This window comes from Archocentrus centrarchus, chromosome 11 (genome assembly GCF_007364275.1).
Source record: "Archocentrus centrarchus isolate MPI-CPG fArcCen1 chromosome 11, fArcCen1, whole genome shotgun sequence".
NCBI lineage: Eukaryota > Metazoa > Chordata > Actinopteri > Cichliformes > Cichlidae > Archocentrus > Archocentrus centrarchus.
The window spans coordinates 31,654,274-31,673,832 of NC_044356.1; the positions used below are offsets into that span (position 1 = coordinate 31,654,274).

Sequence of the window (19,559 nt, forward strand, 5' to 3'; positions counted from 1 at the left end):
AGTCACAAAAACAAACCAAGACCCCCCCCCCCCACCCCCTTTGTAAAGCTTATTATTTATGAAAAAAAAGGAAAAACAGAACTCCAGGTTTCTCTTCAGCACTGTAACCAGACTGCTAAGAGCTGAGTATTCCTTTAACCTTAACTAGCATTGACTTTAGGAATTTCTTCACAGAAGAAAAAAGTCTGAGTAGCTTCAATGTCTTCCTCTAAACCAGGGGTCTCAAACTCGCAGCCTGCGGGATGCATCCGGCCCCGCCCCCTACTTCCAGTCTGCGATTTGAAGTAAATATAAGACAATTTGGCCCTTTAAGTCACTTTGACATTTTGCTTTCCCCTACAATTAAGAGGAGATAGCAAAATGTCAAAAAAGTCACTTAAAGGGCCAAATTGTCTTATTTTTGACATCAAATCGCAGACTGGAAGTAGGGGGCGTGGCCGGATGCGCGCCACTGGCCGCGAGTTTGAGGCCCTTGCTCTAAACCATCAGTGTGCCTTTCAGACCTCATTCCAAAAATGCTCACTTTTGAGTGAGCACATTGAACATTGCCACCTTCCTAAAATAATGGCCCAAGTAATAGTTTTCAGAAAACACACACACAAAAAAATTAACCAAATATTGAAAATATGATAATTAGGCAAAAATCAAATGTTGGTTAAAAAAAAAAACAAAACTTTTTTTTTTTTAAATGACTTAGGGCATTACTTTAGGAGGGTGATGTACAGGACTCTGAATCAATTGCACAACCTCTAAAATGAGAAACATCCTGTCTCAGAGTGAAAAACTAGTTCATACTAGTTCATTACTTCATTCGAGGCTGATCGCTCATTACTTCCAGGCTGGACTATTGCAATTCATCATTATCAGGCCGCTCTAAAAGCTGAACCCTCCCCTTAGGCTGCTGGAGGATTTCCCATAATCCACAGTTTCTTCTTCACTCCCCTCTTTTCAGTCTGTTTATACACAACTACTGTATTTAATCATTAGTAATTATTAAACTCTGGCTCTCAGTCTTTCATGATGTCCCTCTCTGCTTGTGGCTGATGGCTGCCCCTTCTTTGCAGTGCCCCCAACATAATAACATTAATGACAATGTTCCCAACAAGTCTTCTAAGCAGGCTGCTGCAGAAGCCCACTGGGATGGTTTGTTTTTTGGTCATGTCCACAGCCAAACAGGAACACAGACTCCTGACAGCCTTGGTATATGACCACTCAACACAAAGCACGCGTTACTTACAGTGAATGGCTGCCGACAGTCCTCCGTGTGGGCAGGACGGCCTTCAGATTCTGAAACGGTTTATTAAATTATTGAAATGTGTCCTTTTTCTGTCATGTCAAACATTTATTTGCTCTATGGTTTCAACTACTTTGTTGAAACCATACTGAGGCAGAATACATGTATTAATCTAAAAGCAGTGATATTGATTAAACCCCCGATAGGTAGGTAGTAGTTTTAAAATGAAAGGAAAAAAATCTCAGACACATTATATGAAGCTAGAATCCTATTTTTTTATGGCTGATATTTAAATCTAATTAATTAGCTGTAACTTCACAGAAGTGTAAATGACAGGAGCTGGAGACGGGCAGTTTGCAAACTACCAAAAAGAAAATCAGGTACTGATTGGGTTCAATTTGAACACTTGTTCTGCAGTAATATCCCACAACGCCCATGGCAGTGAACATGTGGGTAAAGCAAAGCAGATTTCCTTTTTGAGGCATTTCCAACGACACGGCCCTACAGCGAAAGGTCTGTCGGGATAGACCTCAGACTTCACTGGCTAACAGCGCTCATATCCAAGTATAAAGCATGCGTATGAACATTTCACACACAAAAATAAGGGGCGTATCAATATTTTTGTACCTGAATGTGTTTCAGTTTCTTCAGTCGGACTGCATCCTGCTTTGTTTCAGCCGTGCAGGCTTCTCTCAGGCAGCATCACCTGGAAATAAACAGGTTTCCTTAAACAGAGAAATGGGGGCGTGGCACCGTGCAGGCCGCACCAGCCTGCAGATTCTGAATTATTCTAATTTACCAACATACACACGGTGGTAACAAAATAGCACTCATTCAATATGTCAGTAAGTGAGGGCCATCGTTCCAGGCACTTTCTGCTTTGGGCCAACACTCACCTTTGTTTACCGAGTCCCGGCTGAAGCCTCGGATCAGGAGGTGATCGTGTGTGGCAGCGGAAACCTGAACAAATAATAATCAAGATTTAAGAAAGAAATGTGTTGAAAAATAATACTTATAGCATGATCAAAGTTGTGCCCAGAGACCAAATTACTACCGTCTACCATTTAGCTCAGTAGTTGATTTGGGGTTATTTGGTATAAACTAGTTAGCTTGCATCACAGGCTGACTAAATTCTGACTGCAAGGGGGAAAAACGTCACTGAGTAGTTTTATTTGATAATGAAGTGTAGCTGTATGAATAATACATGAAGAAAAGTGTTTCAACATATATACCAGGACTCCAAACACAAGCAGTATGGAGACCAACGATGCCAAATGTTGAATTAGTCTCGCACTGACTTTTGAACAAACCAGCTAATGAACGAGCTGGCTGCAGATACCACACAGTGCTGTCATTGTGGACCAAACTGGCAGTTCTCTCCCAGATTACCATCCCTTCTAGTGGCTGTTACCTTTTCTCCTGTACTCATATCTTGATTCACTGATTTAAAGCACATGTCAGTCCATTTCCCCACTGTGATGCACATTTACATCATGGGGGGGAAAAAAAAAAAAAAAAAAAAAAAGTGATGTGGATGCACAAACTCTTGACTTACATTGTGGTGCTGCCTCGGTGCAGAAAGCCAGGCTGAGGGGGAAAACCTGCCAAAAGAAGACGAAGGTAAACAGAATTTCTACAACACTCAGTTTCTGTGATCAGCAGCGCAGCAGGTTGTTCAGAGAGGCAGCTGTCACTCACACTTCAGAGCAGTTGAACATAATAAGCCAATCATCATTACTCAGTCAACGGCACATTGATGCCACAACACGACTTACCATGTTGGACTGCAGCATCGCCACCAGCATCTGGCCCTAAAGGACAGTAACGTTTAATTTCATACAATTAAAAAAACAAACAAAAACAAGCTGACACCAACAGCTGTCAGTTCTCATTAGTAACACTGCTGTAGAGAGTTAGCAGCAGTGGGTTGCAAGAGAATATATTGCTCTATGCACTGCATAAGCTCTGTGGCCCACCTGACAGAACCAGAGCTCACACTGTGCTATTGAACCGCTGAGGCTCACAACATGCTGATAACAGCAAGATCACTATTGCGTCAATCAACAATCCAACAGTTATGCTATGGTTTTGTGGAACAAGCACAATTAAAAGTGAAGGTGAGTGAAGAAGCCAAGAACTGACCTCATGCACCCCCGCAGCAGTAGAAAGTGTAGTATAACCGCTCCCAATCACATTCAGACATGAGGTCACGTCCTGCAAAAACAAAGGTTGGTGTTAAACTGGAGGAGCTGCAAACATTCGTGCAATGGCTACGTGTGTCAGGGCTCATTGTCACCATTTAGCAACTAATAATGCCAAGGTGAAAGCAAAACCTGATGTTCTATAGCCACTGTAGCCCTGGGATTAGTCCACAGCGCAGGAAAATCCCACAGTGATCACACTATGGCATTTTGGGCACAGACTGTATTAAATAAAAAGAACTTATGTTATTTAACTGCTGCCAAACAACAGCAATATAGTACATTTTGGCACAGTTAGTCTAAATTGAATTCATGGCTATTTTTGTCAAAGATCACGTTCAAAATGCTAGCATCTCGACAAGGATTCAAACCTGCAACCTCTGGGTTAGATTGTGGGTTTCATTTGAAGTTGGAATTTCAAACCAGAATGCTTCAAGTCGGACTTCCAATACAGACAACCCAAGATGGCAGCAGTCCATGTGAACTCTAGTAAAACTAGCAATCTGTCAAGTCCTCCCAAATCCCAACTGCACGTCGTTGGACGCGAGTGACGTTTGCCGAATGCCGATTGGTTGAAAGCTACTTTATGATCCCGCAAATGTGTCCGTCTGTGTACATGTTTCCGTTCCGAGGGAGGGATTCACGCACCGCAGACGCGCTCCCGTGCGGTCCTCCATGCATCCGGAAGACGCATACATCATCCGGTTCCTGCGCAATCAGGATTCTGGAGGACTGAACAGGAGCGCTCTCTGTCCGCGCAGAAACATGTACACAAACGGAACTATAACCGTAAATTATGCTGTATGCTGGGGGAAGAAAAAAAACCCGTCAAAGATTGAAACAGACAATGGCTACAGTGTCCACTGTTTTTAACACTCGTTTTCACTTCTGCGCCTTGTGCGTTTTAATTTCGATGTTCTCTGCGGCAGGCTGACGGCCCACAGACCGGTTGTACCACAATGTAAACTGCCTCCATCTGACAACAGAGCTATCTCTGCGAGCAGGCGGGCCACCCCGGGACTGCCTGCGAGCTGCAAACACGCTTTCCCCACGCAAGTGGAACGCGTCGTGAATCCGACGTCGGAGAGCTAGAGGGGAGATCTGAGGCTGTCCGACCACTGAACACGAGGTTCGAGCAAATCACAAAGTGAGCAGAGGCCGCTAAAGGATATGTAACTCTAACCGCAGGAAAAAGCAAGTTGAGGGCTTTTTTTTTTTTTGTCCTTTGATTTTTAAATAGAATCGGCGCGATATGTTAGAAACGTGTGCTCTGAAAACAGCCGGTGGACGCAGTTTTGGCACCATGCTAGGTGGAAGCCAGATTGCTATGCTAACTTTTATTTATCAAATAAAATTACATGTATTTGACCATCTGTTATATGTCTCGGTGCACACGGTTTCTGAGGAGAAGCGGATAACCAACCCAGTTATTTCTACTTACCCATCGTGCTCTGGTCCTACACTGCAGCAGAGATCCGCGGTAAGAGGAGCGCGCGACTCGCCGCAAAATCATTTATAGGGTGCGTTACGACAGTTGAAGTCGCCTTTCGGCACCTATGTATTATGCGCAGATCAGAAGCGTGTTAGCAGGAGTGTGCGAGGCTGCAAAATCTGACGTAGACCCAGTGCCAAGCAAATAACCAGTAGCGCTGATGTCAAATATTTTAACATATAAAGGCAGCTTATATAGGGGAGAGCAGGGTATCGTGATTTATGAAGTGAATGCATCATTGATATGCTAAGTCTGAATACATTTTCATAACCATTAAATGATTTTGTTTTCCACTGTTAGTTAACAAAACACATCTTTCACAGTTTTTCACGTGCTGTGAAATTGATTGTTTTGGAGACCTGGAACGTAAATGGATTGGTATTTAAATACCACTTTCTATTCAATTTGAGCACTCAGCACTTTGCACTACAAGTCTCATTCACCCAGTCACACACACACACACACATTCTGGGCCCAAGTGCTTTAACATTCACAGACACACACACAAGATTGGCCCCAGTGGATGCATTGGAGGCAATCTTACCCCAGGATACGTTGGCACATGGACCAGCAGAGCCAGGATCACTCCACCCACCTTCTGATTGGTGCTGACGACCTGCTCTACCACCTTGGCCACAGGTGTACATGCACTTGTCTGAAAAGTGCTTTGCGTTAACTTCTGTTTTAAATGTACTAAATAAATTAAATTTTCTATACAGGTAAAACAAAAGGGTTATTGTACTGAGGAAATTTTCAGTTACAATAAAATAACTCATTTCAAGGTCTGGGTTGAATTTCTGAATATATTCTATGGGTAATTATTCTGATAAAGTAATAACTTTGATGACCGGTAACACAGAAAATCAACATGAACTAATGCTGAAGCTCCAACAGTAGTCGTGACTGAAATATTACCTTCACCACTATATAATCTACCTGGATATTCTTTGCCTTTCTGAAAGGACTCTGCCAGTGTGCTCTGTGCTGATGGATTCAGTCCGTCTTAGGGGTTTCCCTCCCATCTCCATTTCTTTAGCTGCTTGGAGTTCTCCATGATTTTCCATTCATTTGTATAAATTGGTGGTGGTGCCAGAGTAACAAATAGCCTTCCTACAGTTTGCAATGTTTTCATTTACACTCTTAAAACACACTATATTACACCTATGAACTTGAGTGACCTCCCATTCTTAATAGAGTTTAATATGATGTTGGCCCACCGCAGTCTCCGCTCTAATTCATCCCAAAGGTGTTCTGTTGGGTTGAGGTCAGGACTCTGTGCAGGCCAGTCAGGTTCTTCCACACCACACTCACTCATCCATGTCTTTATGGTCCTTGCTTTGTGAACTGGTCCACAGTCATATTGGAAATGGAAGCATTTTTGAGCTAATCTGAAGGTCACATTAAGTTTGGAGGTCTGTAGTGACTGTCTCTGCCTCAGCCTCTACGGACCCTGCTCTGTGGCCTACCACTTTGTGGCTGAGTTGCTGTCGTTCCCAATCACTTCCACTTTGTTATACCACTGTGGAATATTTAGTAGGGAGGAAATTTCACATCTGGACTTGTTGTACAGGTAACATCCTATCACGGTACCACGCTGCAATTCACTGAGCTCCTGAGAGCGACCCATTCTTTCACAAATGTTTGTAGCAGTTTGCATGCCTAGGTGCTTGGTTTATGCACCTGTGGCCATAGAAGTGATTGGAACACCTGAATTCAATGATATGGATAGGTGAGTGAATACCTTTGGCATTAAAATGCATCTACCCAGGATATCATATGAGGACATGACAACAGATCACAGCAGAGCAGAGGAGCAAAGTCTGCATGCAAGATATGAGGAGTGGTGTTTGCAATGAGAGGTCTACTTTCTGATGAAACAGCAAGTGCTGAATGTAGAGGAGAAAAATAGACATTAAACTATAAACACTACCAATATTTGGTTCGATCTACCCACTTACAACATTTTGCATTAGTGCATTAAAGATTTAAAAATAAGACGGGGAATATTAATACAGAAGTGGAATTCACTGCAAGTCACCACTGAAAGGTCAAATACATAGTTGAATAGTGAAAAACAATAGATTAATATACACTTGTACATTTCGCCTCCACTTTCCCCACATATTTTGTTAAAAAGGAAAAAATAAATAAATCAGAGGGAATGCAGCCATAGTATAAAACTTTTTATATTGTCAGAGTGAAACAAGGTTATCCATAAAATGAAGTAAATGAAGGAATAGTGGCTTTTTAAAAAAAATGAAAACCCAGTCAAGTTTAGTGTATGAAATCGGTCAGTTTAACAATCTGCAGAGCAAAAATATGTGAGGGTTTACTTCAGTCTGAGATCTCCTGTACAGACAATGACTCAGGGCTGAAACAAACATACATCACTGTAACTCAAGGAGCCACACAAAGTGACTGATGAAAGGCCCAGTTTAAAGCTCCTGTTATCACTTTTTATCCAGCAAATTAACATCTTATTTTAGCAGAATTGGAGAAAAGGAATATACTTGACTGACTTTGTCATAACCTGCGTGATGTAAATCATGTATAAATACTTTTTTCCAAAGGTTTTGTTCAACTGAACAAACTCAAACACAGCCAATTTGATAAAGGCTACATGTGTCTGAGTGGATGACCACATCCTACTCATGCATATTTAAAACTCACACAACCGACACAATTAAGGAAATTGTTTCCACTTTAATTCAAACATTTTACCTAAAACATTTGACTTCAGGCAAATAAAAAGACTCAGAGGACTACCTGTTTAAATACAAACGAGAAAAAAAAAAAGTGTCAAAAATCATTTAAAACTAGTTCCAACAAATGTATGATTTTGGAATTTAGTCCCTTAAAAAAAAAAAAAAAAAAAAAAAAGTTAAGTCAGTGACAACAATTGGGGAGGGGGAACTATTAATAATAATAATAATAATAATAAAACATTTCATGGACACACAGAAGTCTATAAACAGCAGGGTTTGTTAATGCATAAAAAGGTCCCTTCAGAGTTACTCCAGAATTAAAAGGGGCTCTGCACGAGCAGGTTGATGCACGACTGGGTGACACATTGATTTGCTGTTTTCAAAGCAGAGTCCTGAAGTGTCACCGCTCAACTAAATTAACAATCATTTCTCAGCACATGAACGCTATACTGTTCATCTGACTTCAGTGCCTCTATGTGTGCTCAGTCCACAGTCCTTCACTCCATACCGTCGGGGTCTGCCTGTGCCATGTAGGCATCTAGTTCTGCATCCAGGTGCCCCTTAGTTTTTGACATGTAGGCGTCCAGCTGGTTGTCCAGCTGTTCACGGGTAACAGTTGGTCTACCGACACCTCGGCCACGCCCACGTCCACCTCGCCCGGTAAAACCACCACGCCCCCGCAGTCCTCCGCGGCCTGTTAAGTTACAATTAAAAGTCCAATCAATTTCAATACCTTATTATAAAAAGAAAAATAGAAAATGGTAAACAGACTGGTTCTTGTACAACACTTTAATACCCTGAGCACTCAAGGTGCTTGAAAACAGAGACAATAAAATTGAAGTTTATTTTACATTACCAGTTCACTGATGCTGTACAAATAAACCTGAATTGAAAAATGTAAAAAACAAACAACAACGAGCCCCTGACCTCTGGGTACTCCTCGAGCTGCTCCTCGGGACAGAGCTCCTCCTCTTCCAGGAGCTGCACCACGTTGGCGGCCTCCTCTGCGCATTGCCATACGACCAGCGGCGCCACGGCCTCGCATGGGCCCACCTGTAGAAACTCTCTTCCCTGTTTAACATAAATGTCATTCGCCTTTTCTGGTCACCAGGTCTCTGCCAATCTCTTCCATTGTGGATGCAGCTTTAAGAATGCAATTAGAATCCGAGGGGATACAAGTTCGTGGATACACACCTCTCAGAGACAGAGCTCCCCTCATTATTCCTCCTCTGCCTCGCCCCCGAAGGCCTCCCCGGTTCATCCCCCGCATTCCTCCTCTGCCTCCAGCAGGTCCTCCACGCATCAGAGCCCCAACGGGCCGGCCCAGCCGGGCTTGGATGTTGCTCTTCCCCAGTCGCTGCTTCAGGCTCTGACAAGTTAAATTAATTAATGAACAAGTGGCGGTAACAGGAGCTCAGTAATGACTTACGACTCAGACTAACTAGATCTCTGCAGTGAAATCCCTGCTCATCCATCTGAAAGTCACTAAAAGGTGCTGGGTAGGCACCAAGTTTACAAAAGCTTCTTTGGATTAAAACTGCTGCCCATGGAGCTGTGGGGTATACTATGAAGGATGTTCAGCACAGCCAAGCTCTCTTTGCATTAGCTCACTGGCAAAACCTAAAACCCCAGTCTGAGCTCATGCACCATGATGGTGGTTATCAACTTTCTCTGTTAAGACAGGAAATTAATGCTGATTATCTATTATCTTAGAAATAAAGAGCAGCAATGGAAATGCACTCAGCATTAACATAACTTAAATAAAAATATTTATTTTGAGACCGTGACCACTGTATAGAAGTTAACGTGAATACATTTAAACTGTTCCATAAGCTAATAAAGCTGATGTAGTAACAGTTTTAGTTTGTCAGCAGACTGAACTGAAATTACGTTCACTGACTGAACAGGTAAAAAAAAGGTTTTCTGCACCACCAAACTGAATAAACTACATGCAGTTCGTACTGCTGTAACTTTACAGCTGGGCTTCATTCAGGTTAGTAAATAACTCGCACATATAAAACACATCTGCCCAGCAGAGATTTTATTTAGTACTTAGAACATGTTGTAAATGAACTGGTGAACATGTGGCACTTCCAGCCAATTTTAAACTGAAACTCTGAACATAACCTGCTCCTGATCACATTATGTTACCAGGGTGATTTAGCCAGGTAAAAAGAAAGCCACACATAACTGACTAAGCTCGACATAGCTCACTGACTCATTAATCTTGCTTCCAAGTATGCCCCTCTGGCCTGAATTTATATATAGGGCCATGATTCCTATATTTTGTGATGCAGCACCCTGGTGGGCCATGAAGGTACTGCAGGTGGGTGATGGTACAGGTCGCCAGTCTGACACAGGGCCAACACAGAGCGACAGACAAGCATTCACACTCACATTCAGGTTTTCTTCCAACAAACAATCACTCTGGCTCCTCCCTTCCTGCTGCACCTGAACTAGTTGGCCAACATCCCTTTTCCTTCATTCAGAAAGGAGGATGCAGCTATTGCATGTTGTGAATCATCTCCATCTTTCTAACTCTGACTCTGTGGAGAGTAATGCACCTGTCAAACTGTCAGCCAGTTTCCTTACACTGGAAACATTTACTGCACCTTACTGCAGCAATCACGGTTTAAATCAAACTTCTATATAAAGCTTTAGACACACTGATCAATGATCAACCTTTTGTTGAGTTGTAATCAATCACACTGGTGGAAAACACAGCTGCGATCTTGGAGATGATGTAAATATTTGAGTGAAGATGAGCCTGAGATGACTTTAAGACTCTATGTGAAGGTAGCCCGTCATAGGCTCCATAATGGCTCAGCAACCCATGTCCGGGTAAGAGTCCACTTGGACAGATGGATGGATCCAAAATGGATAACGATCAGATTCAGACTGGATCAGGCATGGATCCAATTTGGCTTTGGTCATTTCCCAGCTCATCTCATCTGGGTCCATTTAGGATCCGTGCAGAGAGTCTCATTTTGACCCAATTTGGTCTGTATTCCTTATTTAAAAATAGTTTATTCTCCCAGAGTTATGCTGAAATTTTCAACATCTATAAAATCCTACACACTTCTTATAACACGTTTGCCTTTAATAAATGCAAAGTTTTATCAGTAAGGACTTGGAAATGGCCCTGTATTTTTTGACTTAAATGTGACAAAGTTAGTATCATTTAACTCTTAGTATTAACAGCTTTGGCTGTAAGAGTTTCAGTGAACGCTGTTATTGGATGAAGTTATAAATGATTAAACTGCAGAATATTTAAGCAGAATTTTTCTCTAAATCTCAATCAGCATTTTTATCCAGTAAATGGCAGAAATTAATTTAAAAAAAAAAAAAAAGTTGTTATATTCAACTAGTACATTAAATTTGTACTGAATAATTAATAGCAAACAAAATGATCATAAACTTTTTTTTTTTTTAAATACACAGCTACACCTGGAGCCTATTGCTGTCTGTGTAACTAACATCACAGGTCCATCAGTAAACTGTTCCTGTCAGGTTACAGCTGAATACTCAATGTAAAACTGATTCCAACTTCATCGAATGAAAATTCAAGTTGAGTATAAAACATATCAAACTTTTATATTGTATGATGACGACTGAGTGTCCCAAGCTAATTAAAATTATCCTTTTATTTCCACCCATTTTTTTTTTTTAAATCATAGTCAGCACTGACACATGTTCATATTCCTCTGGAGTAAAACGGAGATTCTGCTCTTTAACTGTTAGTGTTGTATCAGAGCACCACTCATGATGGCTTTCTTTCTCTACTCGCACACACACTTAATTGTTGGTGAACATACTCAGAATTGATTAAACTAAGAGTGATCAGCTGTTCTGGAACTGAAAACTCAGCGTTTAATCAACTCAGTTTCCTGAACATGCTTCCTGGAAGGGCCCTGGTGAATCTTAGCCTAGGCTTCACAACACGGCTCGGTTACAAACAATCCCTCCGACACCGATTCCATCTGAACTTTGCTCACCTGCTTGTGATTCAAAGCAGCTTGCACTGAAGGTCGGTTCTCCATCTGCTGGGCCAGCCGACGATTGCGGGCACTAGCCAAATGCTGCTGTTGCATGGTGGCTCGAATGCTTACCGCAGTGGGCTGCTTGTTCTTCAGCATGTTAGTGAAGCTTTAGAGGTGGGAGGGAAAAAGAAGGAGGAAGTAAAAGAAGAGGACAGGGGATATACAGAGGAGGAGGAAGCAGGGTTCCACATCATGTCATTTCTCATATGGATGTGGCCACACACGACCGTGGCAGCTCTTTAGTCATGTTAGACTTTGTTCCACTTGTTGGCACTTATTTTCTCTCTCAATCATATGACAATCCAGAATTACTTACACTTGAATTTAGCATGTGCAGTAAAATTAACACAGGAGAAAAAAAAGAAGAAGAAAGGCAAACTAAAAGAAAGAAAGAAACTGAGTGCAAAAACAGACATCAGGAGAGAAGGTTTCAGAAGAAGAGCCACAATTTGCCACTTACAGGCCTCCAGCTGAGACTGTGGGGATGTCATCATGCTGCAGCAGAGGCCTAGGGCACGAGGTGTGCTTGGGCACCCAGCCACTTACAGCATGGACCGTGACTTTGCTTAAACCACTGAGTGAGTGGTCCAGGACTAGGGAAGCAGGGGGGAGGGGTAGGCCCTTGTCACGTCCAAGCTAGGACTGAGTACTCTGAGCAGAAAAAAAAGACATGACAGAATGTGAGGGGGGAGGAGGGAAAAAAAAAAGCATTTGCTTCACTTTTACTGGTTTGAGAGAGAAAAATATGAGAGGCAGAAAAGATAACAAGATGCCCCATCTCCCTGGTTTAGCTTAAACTCTCCTGCCCCGTTTAATGCTGTATACTTGATGTATACAAGGCTGTCTAAACAGCAGGGAGCCAGTGTGCCAGGGGATTTATAGGATGGTGGTCTGGTTCAACATATGCTTTACCAAGCATGACCACTACCGTCACCCCTTGTCTACATGTGTGTGCTGCTCAGACAAGACATTTGGCCAAGGCAAACCCCTTCTGCCCCACACAACAACTACATGTAACACAAATAATGACAGGGCCAATAGAGTTGAATGAGCAGCGCACACACAGGGAAGAGTCAGAACGGCATCCATGTCAGGTTTGGTCCCAACAGCAGCGTTCCGTAGAGAGTACTAGAACCTTCACAAGCCAAGGCTGGCAGCAGGTGACTAATTTCTGACAGGGTGCGTAGCGTCTCACCGCTCATTCAGGGACACTTTGGTGGTGCTTTTCAGGACAACTTTTTGGGAGGCAGCTGCGCTCATTTTCAAAGATTTTGATTGCAGGCTCCTGGAAACAGAAAAGATGGGAAAATTTTAAAAAAAGAAAAAAAATTGAAGGATAACCAGGTAGTCAGCAAAGAGGAACTCTAGGGTGGATCAATGTAAATATGTGACCCGAAATTGCTAAAACATGCATGATGCTGTATTAGCACAATTACTTTTTTGATTTTTATATCAGCTACAGCACTTTGCTTATATTAGCATAATTAACATGTACAGTTGTTACATATGGGTTTTGTAGAGAAAGATGCCACATTCCTGACAGTCATTTCTTGTACATCTCCATTCCCTGCCTTTTGTTTTGGAAATTTTTAATGAGAACTGCACAGTTTCACACACATCCTACTGGGATCATTTTACTAACATCCTAGTGCTGCCCAAATAATAGTCCTCAGCACTAACGTGGTTTTCCTTGTAGAGGTCAAGACAAGAACCCCCCAGCTAGGATTTATAGAGCACCCCAGCTCCCAGTTTGGTTGACTTAGCAAAGTCTCAAAATTTCTTAAGCTCTCCTAAATATTGTGTCAACAGCATCTTGAATTTAAGCTTGATTTGAACTTAATTAACGATCACATTCATAGGAAAGACGAAATGCTTAACATGCGTCCACCCAGATTTGACAGACTGACAAACTGCAGGAGTTTTCCTTCTTATGTGACCAGAACACGGAGTGATGTTTCTGTCCGGTCTTGGTCACTTAAAAATCGCTTATTATAAATGTCTATTTACTTGACGTGCCTGTCATTCCTAATCAAATACACTTATTTTTAATGATTCAAAAACTTTAGCGCTCCAACGTTTGCTCATTTTCTGCCATTCATACTTACAGCGGATGCTGTGTTGGTCGAGAAATGCCTCAAAGCTAGCTACGGTTAGCTTTAGCAGCACGGGAGCTTCGTATGGATGTCCTTGTTGTATCCTTCTGATCAAATACCGTTTACCATATGCTAGCTTCCTATCCTACGTACGTGGTGTTTGAAGAAACTCTAAAGCAAACTACCCTATATTAAATCCTTCCCAGAAATATTCTAAAATTTGAGAGCCAAGATTCCTTCGCGATCCGGCTGCCTAAAATGGTGCTTCTGGCTACACTCGTAGGGAAGAAAATGGAGAAGTTCTTATGACTCCAACGTCACGAGGACATGACTTCCTGTCCGCTCGTGTTGCTTCAGTAAAATGGCAGCTACGGCTTTAGTCGAAGGTTCTTCTGGTAAAGATGCTGTTGCCGAGGGTTTGCTCGACCTTCTGAGACCAGCAATACAGCAGCTGGATTTGCATGTACACTCGGTCAGGTAAATGAGGTTGTTCGTTAGATCATTAACAGACGCTACTTAAATCATCCATGCTAGCTCTACTGTATTGAGACTGGTTGTTTTGTTATTGAATCTACCCAGCTATACTGCCCCTGTTTAAGGCTTCGCTTTGTATCTGCTACCTTTCCTCTGGATTAATGTGACTGTTTGCTTCTTTACAGGAAAAGCCAGGTAGAATTAAGAGAACACATAGACAGTCTGGCTACAGGTAATGTCCTGCAGGATGTTTTTCAAATATATAAGAGGTACATTATTGAAGTACACTAAATCACGTGCTTGCTAACCATTGCTTTGGTCATGTACATTTTTTCAGAGTTATGTAGGATAAATGAACATCAAAAGGTGGCTCTGGACCTGGACCCATATGTAAAGAAGCTGCTGAATGCCAGGCGTAGAGTTGTGCTAGTAAACAACATACTGCAGAATGCTCAGGTCAGTGACCAGCCTGTAGTGGGGCTTTTTAAAGCTAAACAATCATTATCTTTTAACAGTGACAATGCATTGTGAAAGGTGTTTCTCATAGAAAACAAAAAAAGCCCTTAAGCCATTTTATCTGATGCTCCGCCACCATGAACTGTTCTACACATTACCCGGACGTGCATTACTACACAGCCTTTAGCCTGCCTGCTCAGCAGGATCAGAAAATTAACAATGAGTGGGCATCATGTGTGTTCCTCTGCACAGTCTACTCAGGTGGCATCCCTCACCTAAACCAGAGTATAAACAGCAGTAAGAAGATGTCTTAAACCATACCACTTTATTTATAAAGGACTTTTAAAAACAACACCAGGGCTGACCAAAGTGCTGTACAATAACATCGAACATAAAAGACAAACACGGGCCAGTGGGCAAAAAGATACAGAAACACAGCAAAGATGTAAAAAACTTAAATATATAAATTAAGAACTACAAAAAGTATACATGTGAGTAAGAGTAACTGTGGAAATGTACAACTTAAATGAAAAAAAGCTATGCAGACCTACCTGGCCTTATGTGAAAATGTAATTACCCTCTTTGGTAACTGTGATTATCCACTTTTTTTTTTTTTTTTTTGGAAAGATGAGTTCAATTTTACTAGCCACACTCAGGCCTGGTTACTGCCAGACCTCATGAATGAAGAAACCCCTTAAACAGAATCTGTCTGACAAGGTGAAGTAGGTTAAAAGATCTCTAAAAGCAACACATCATTCCCAGAAACGGCTGAGAAACAAAGTCATTGACATTTATCAGTCTGGAAAGGGTTACAAAGCTACTTCTAAGGCTTTGTGACTCCAGCTAACCACAGTGAGAGCCATTATCCACAAATGGAGGAAACTTGGAACACACATGAAACTTTCCAGGAGTGGCTGCCCTATCAAAATTACTCCAAGAGCACATTGATGACTCATCCAGGAGGTCACAAAAGAACCCAGAACTACATCTAAAGAACTGCAGGCCTCACTCACCTCAGTTAAGGTCAGAGGTCATGATTCAACAATTAAAAAGAGACTGGACAAAAATGGCATCCATGGGAGAGTTCCAAGGAGAAAACCACTGCTGACCAAAAAGAAGACAAAGGCTCGTCTCACATTTGCAAAAAAACATCCTGATGATCCCAGAGACTCCTGGGAAAATATTCTGAGTACTGATGAGACAAAAGTTAAACTTTTTGGAAGCCTTTGTCCCATTCCATCTGGCATAAAACTTACACAGCATTTCATAAAAAAGAACATCACACCAAGAGTCAAACGTGGCGGTCGTAGTGTGAGTCTAGGGCTGCTTTGACGCTTCAGGACCTGGACAACTTGCCGTAATTGCTGGAACCATGAATTCTGCTCTCTACCAGAAAATCCTTAAGGAAAATGTCCGTCCATCAGTTCATGCCCTAAAGCTCCAGCACACAATGTTGGGTTATGCTGTTGCATACAATGATCCAATGACACAGCAGTAAATCCACCTCTGGTTAAAAAATAAATAAATAAATAAATAAATTAAGATTTTGGAGTGGCCTACTCAAAGTCCAGACTCAAATTATATTGAGATTCTTTGGCATGACCATAACAGGTTGTAGTATTTCAAGCATGAACGATGTGGCTAAATTAAAACAATTCTGCAATGAAGAGTTGGACAAAATTCCTCCACAGTGATGCGAGAGACTCATTCCCAGCTATCACAAACACTTGACTGCAGTTCTTGCTGCCAAGGGTGGCCACACCCAGTTATTTAACTTTTTCACATAGGGCTGGGAAGGCTTGGATAGCTTACCTGGCCTTAATAAATGAAATAAGTATTTAAAAACTGTAATTTGTATTTATTTGGGTTATCTTTGTCTAATATAAAATTTTGTTTGATGATCTGAAGCATTTAACTATTTACCAGGAAGGGGTAAATAGTTTTAAACTGCAGGTTTAGCTTGACTTGAAGAAAGAAGCATAAGAACAAACTACGTGACCATGGTGTTTGCTGTTGTACGTTTCTGCAAGCAAGTACAATCCCAGCCTTAGAAAGTGGAGAGTGGAGCATTTAGTAGCTCTAGAATCAGATATTTTTCCTTTGGAGATTCAAGCAGATTAACTGGAGGTTGAATGTTGGGTTTACAGGTGGACACAAACACCGCTATAGAGTCCGTTAATCCAGTTTTAAAAATTGTATTACTTTAAAATTTGTTACTGCTAATACTGCTACTGTATCAGTGCAGCACACAACTATTAGAACCGCATCTAATTCTATACTAGTGTTAGCTGCATTATAGTTAGTGGCAGCTGCCACTAACTATGATCATTATTATTTATATTCTTCTGTGAATGATATTGCTATCATCATGACCACTGCAAATACTGTAAACTCTTGTGAATCCTAGACACGTGTAATTCCTGTTGTATTGCCATGATGACCCTAAAACCGCAAGACAATTTCAACTTCATTTAAACTGTTAATACCATCACAATTACCAACTGGTCAAGTTGCCATAAAATAGAGATAAAACAATATACAAACAACCTAACACAACCTAAACGTTCTTTCTCCAGGAACGTCTGAGGCGGCTCAACCACAATGTAGCCAAGGAGACAGCGCGAAGGAAGACAATGCTGGAGACATCGGGCGTGTTCACTTCCCGCTCGCCCAGTAAACCTTGAGCCTCCTTCTGCTCCACACAGCAAATACTGTGAGCTAAGCTGACCAGCAGGAAAGAACCAGTGATTATGGGGGGGAAAAAACACCAGGAGGGCTGTCTTCCTTTGACATTCGCTTATCTGTATGTTTAACGACTGCACTGCTTTTGTCACAGTGAAATTCCGAGCTGCTACACTATCTGTTTACCATTTGGTAGCTTCAAACGTATTACTGTCTTAGACTACAGTGCAGAATATTTATGTTCAAATACACTCAGTAAATGGATACAATATATGGACAAAAGCATAGGGCCACACCTCTCAATCTTTTAATTGAGGTGTTTCCAGTCCTATTACCACAGGTATGTAAAATCAAGCACTAGCTATGCAGTCTGCCTTTAGAAACATTGGTGAAAGGGTGGGTAATTCTAAAGAGCTTGCTGAATTCCAGCGTTGCCACTGTTGTAACAAGTTAGTTTGTGTAATTTCACTCCTAGATATTCCACGATCAAATGTAAGTAATTTGGAGGGGTTTCTGAGGAGCTCCTCTAAGTGTAATGTGTAGGTGGCCCAGAACTTTTCTCCATATAGTGTACGATAAATACTTGTACCCATAACCACAACATGCAAGAGAGAAGAAGACACCTGGCCTGTATGATCTTGTGCACTGTTCCTTGTGTTGCTGCTGGAGGCACTGGCAGCAGGGGAGAGCCTTTCCTTCAGGACCTTCTTCCACTCACAGAAACACATGACTAATGTTGTTGAACAGGTGTATTTTATCCCAAACACATTCCTAAAATCACCCATTTCTGTTGAATAAAACCTGACCGAGCTACAATTAAACATAACGTAAGTGAATGAACCTTTTTGCCAGAAAAGCCCCAAAGGCAAACTGCTATATTGTCACCATGTGTTGTGCTCTCTGACCTTGGCGAGCAGATGTGATCTGAATAACTTTGTTTAGCTTCCTCTCATTTGTGCTGCCACTAAAAAGCACAACACTTCAGTGTTCCCTCCTAATTTTGTGACTCTTTAATGGAATACCCAAGTTTTACCCTGAGGCCACTGCACTAAGTTTTAAGGCAGGTGAGGTTTGTTAGGGGGGGTATTTAAAAGGACTGTTGTGTTTGAAACTTGTTTATGTCTGGAAACTAAATTCTCTGTACATGCTGAATTATATGCTCACCTGTAGACAAACAGCTAATCTCATTAAACGCTTTAAGATACTCAAATCTAGCAAATGATTGAAGTACCAGTAAAACATAGTTTATTTGTTCATCTGTCATAATTATCAAATGTTCCAGAACTAAAATAAAGAACTGGCCACTCCTCATAGATCTGACATTTTGGAAATGATAAAGATTTTCTCTCAGGACCGTGAAAATAACATTTCATTAAAAATAACTGATCTTTCAAATGGTTGAAAAGTAATATTTTGGCTACTGAAGGTGGAAGGATCCAACACCTAGCATATAGCCATATGAACTCATCTGATGAAAATAGTTGTGCTGGTTGTATTTAATGTTTCTGAGAAATTTGTTAAAGAAATATGAAATATGCACTCTTCCAAATAAAATTCTCATGTGGGTTATGAAAGAGACATTAAAGGAATCCTGAAGCAGAATCTATGGGAGAACTCCACAACAGCAAAGATGGTAATAGAAGTATAACTTAAAAGCTTATTTTGGGTAAAGTTAGCAAGTGTAGTTCTTATCAGCTCTGATTGGTGAAACTATAAACCCAGTTTTATGACCCTGAAAGTCTCTCCACTCCACTGACATCTTGGTAACACCTCTGGGTACTTCTTGGGAGGAAGTCTGTAAAATAAACTTTAATTTCAGGGGTCACCAGAACTGTATAGTTAAGACAAGTCTTTATGTAATTCTCCCATAGATTTCAATTCATGATTCTTTGAGTGCCGTGTTTTTAATGTTTCTGTCAGAGTTGCTACTAGAGGAACATAGGTTGTGCTACTGTACACGTCAATTACACATGAACTACACATTCTTACATTTATTATTTATTGACTTAACATTACTTTAGGACGCGAGCCACTGACAAAAACCGGTTAACAAAAGATAATTTTTTTGTAACTGACCGTGGAAGAGTGGAGACGTGCTCATGTTGGTGGTGGTGATCGGGGATAATCCTCAGCGGCGCCGCTTTAAAAAAACAGTCTCGCGGGCCAATCTGGACGAAGCAGA

General features: G+C 41.4%; 2 protein-coding genes and 2 non-coding genes across 5 annotated transcripts; 1 reads left to right on the forward strand and 3 right to left on the reverse strand.

Moving 5' to 3' along the window:
- Positions 1 to 1,638: 1,638 nt before the first annotated feature.
- On the reverse strand, positions 1,639 to 1,769 carry LOC115788852 (small nucleolar RNA SNORA18). Its single transcript, XR_004020643.1, has one exon. It is a non-coding gene; the product is annotated as a small nucleolar RNA SNORA18 (small nucleolar RNA).
- Positions 1,770 to 2,446: 677 nt separating this feature from the next.
- Positions 2,447 to 2,584, reverse strand: LOC115788846 (small nucleolar RNA SNORA8). Its single transcript, XR_004020637.1, has one exon. It is a non-coding gene; the product is annotated as a small nucleolar RNA SNORA8 (small nucleolar RNA).
- A 4,513-nt stretch (positions 2,585 to 7,097) lies between these two features.
- Positions 7,098 to 19,517, reverse strand: chtopa (chromatin target of PRMT1a). Of its 2 annotated transcripts, none has more exons than XM_030740458.1 (6): positions 19,454 to 19,517; positions 12,868 to 12,957; positions 11,628 to 11,778; positions 8,827 to 9,001; positions 8,560 to 8,703; positions 7,098 to 8,326 (listed from the first exon to the last, which is right to left on the reverse strand). In XM_030740458.1, exons 2-6 carry the CDS (start codon positions 12,930 to 12,932, stop codon positions 8,130 to 8,132), a joined length of 732 nt encoding a protein of 243 aa, XP_030596318.1. In that variant the 5' UTR covers positions 12,933 to 12,957; positions 19,454 to 19,517; the 3' UTR covers positions 7,098 to 8,129. The 2 variants fall into 2 exon arrangements, with proteins under 2 accessions (XP_030596318.1, XP_030596317.1); XM_030740457.1 differs by lacking the exon at positions 19,454 to 19,517 and adding an exon at positions 13,778 to 14,097.
- On the forward strand, positions 14,075 to 18,587 carry snapin (SNAP associated protein). Its single transcript, XM_030740459.1, has 4 exons — positions 14,075 to 14,242; positions 14,425 to 14,471; positions 14,577 to 14,695; positions 17,272 to 18,587. Exons 1-4 carry the CDS (start codon positions 14,127 to 14,129, stop codon positions 17,377 to 17,379), a joined length of 390 nt encoding a protein of 129 aa, XP_030596319.1. The 5' UTR covers positions 14,075 to 14,126; the 3' UTR covers positions 17,380 to 18,587.
- Positions 19,518 to 19,559: the final 42 nt, after the last annotated feature.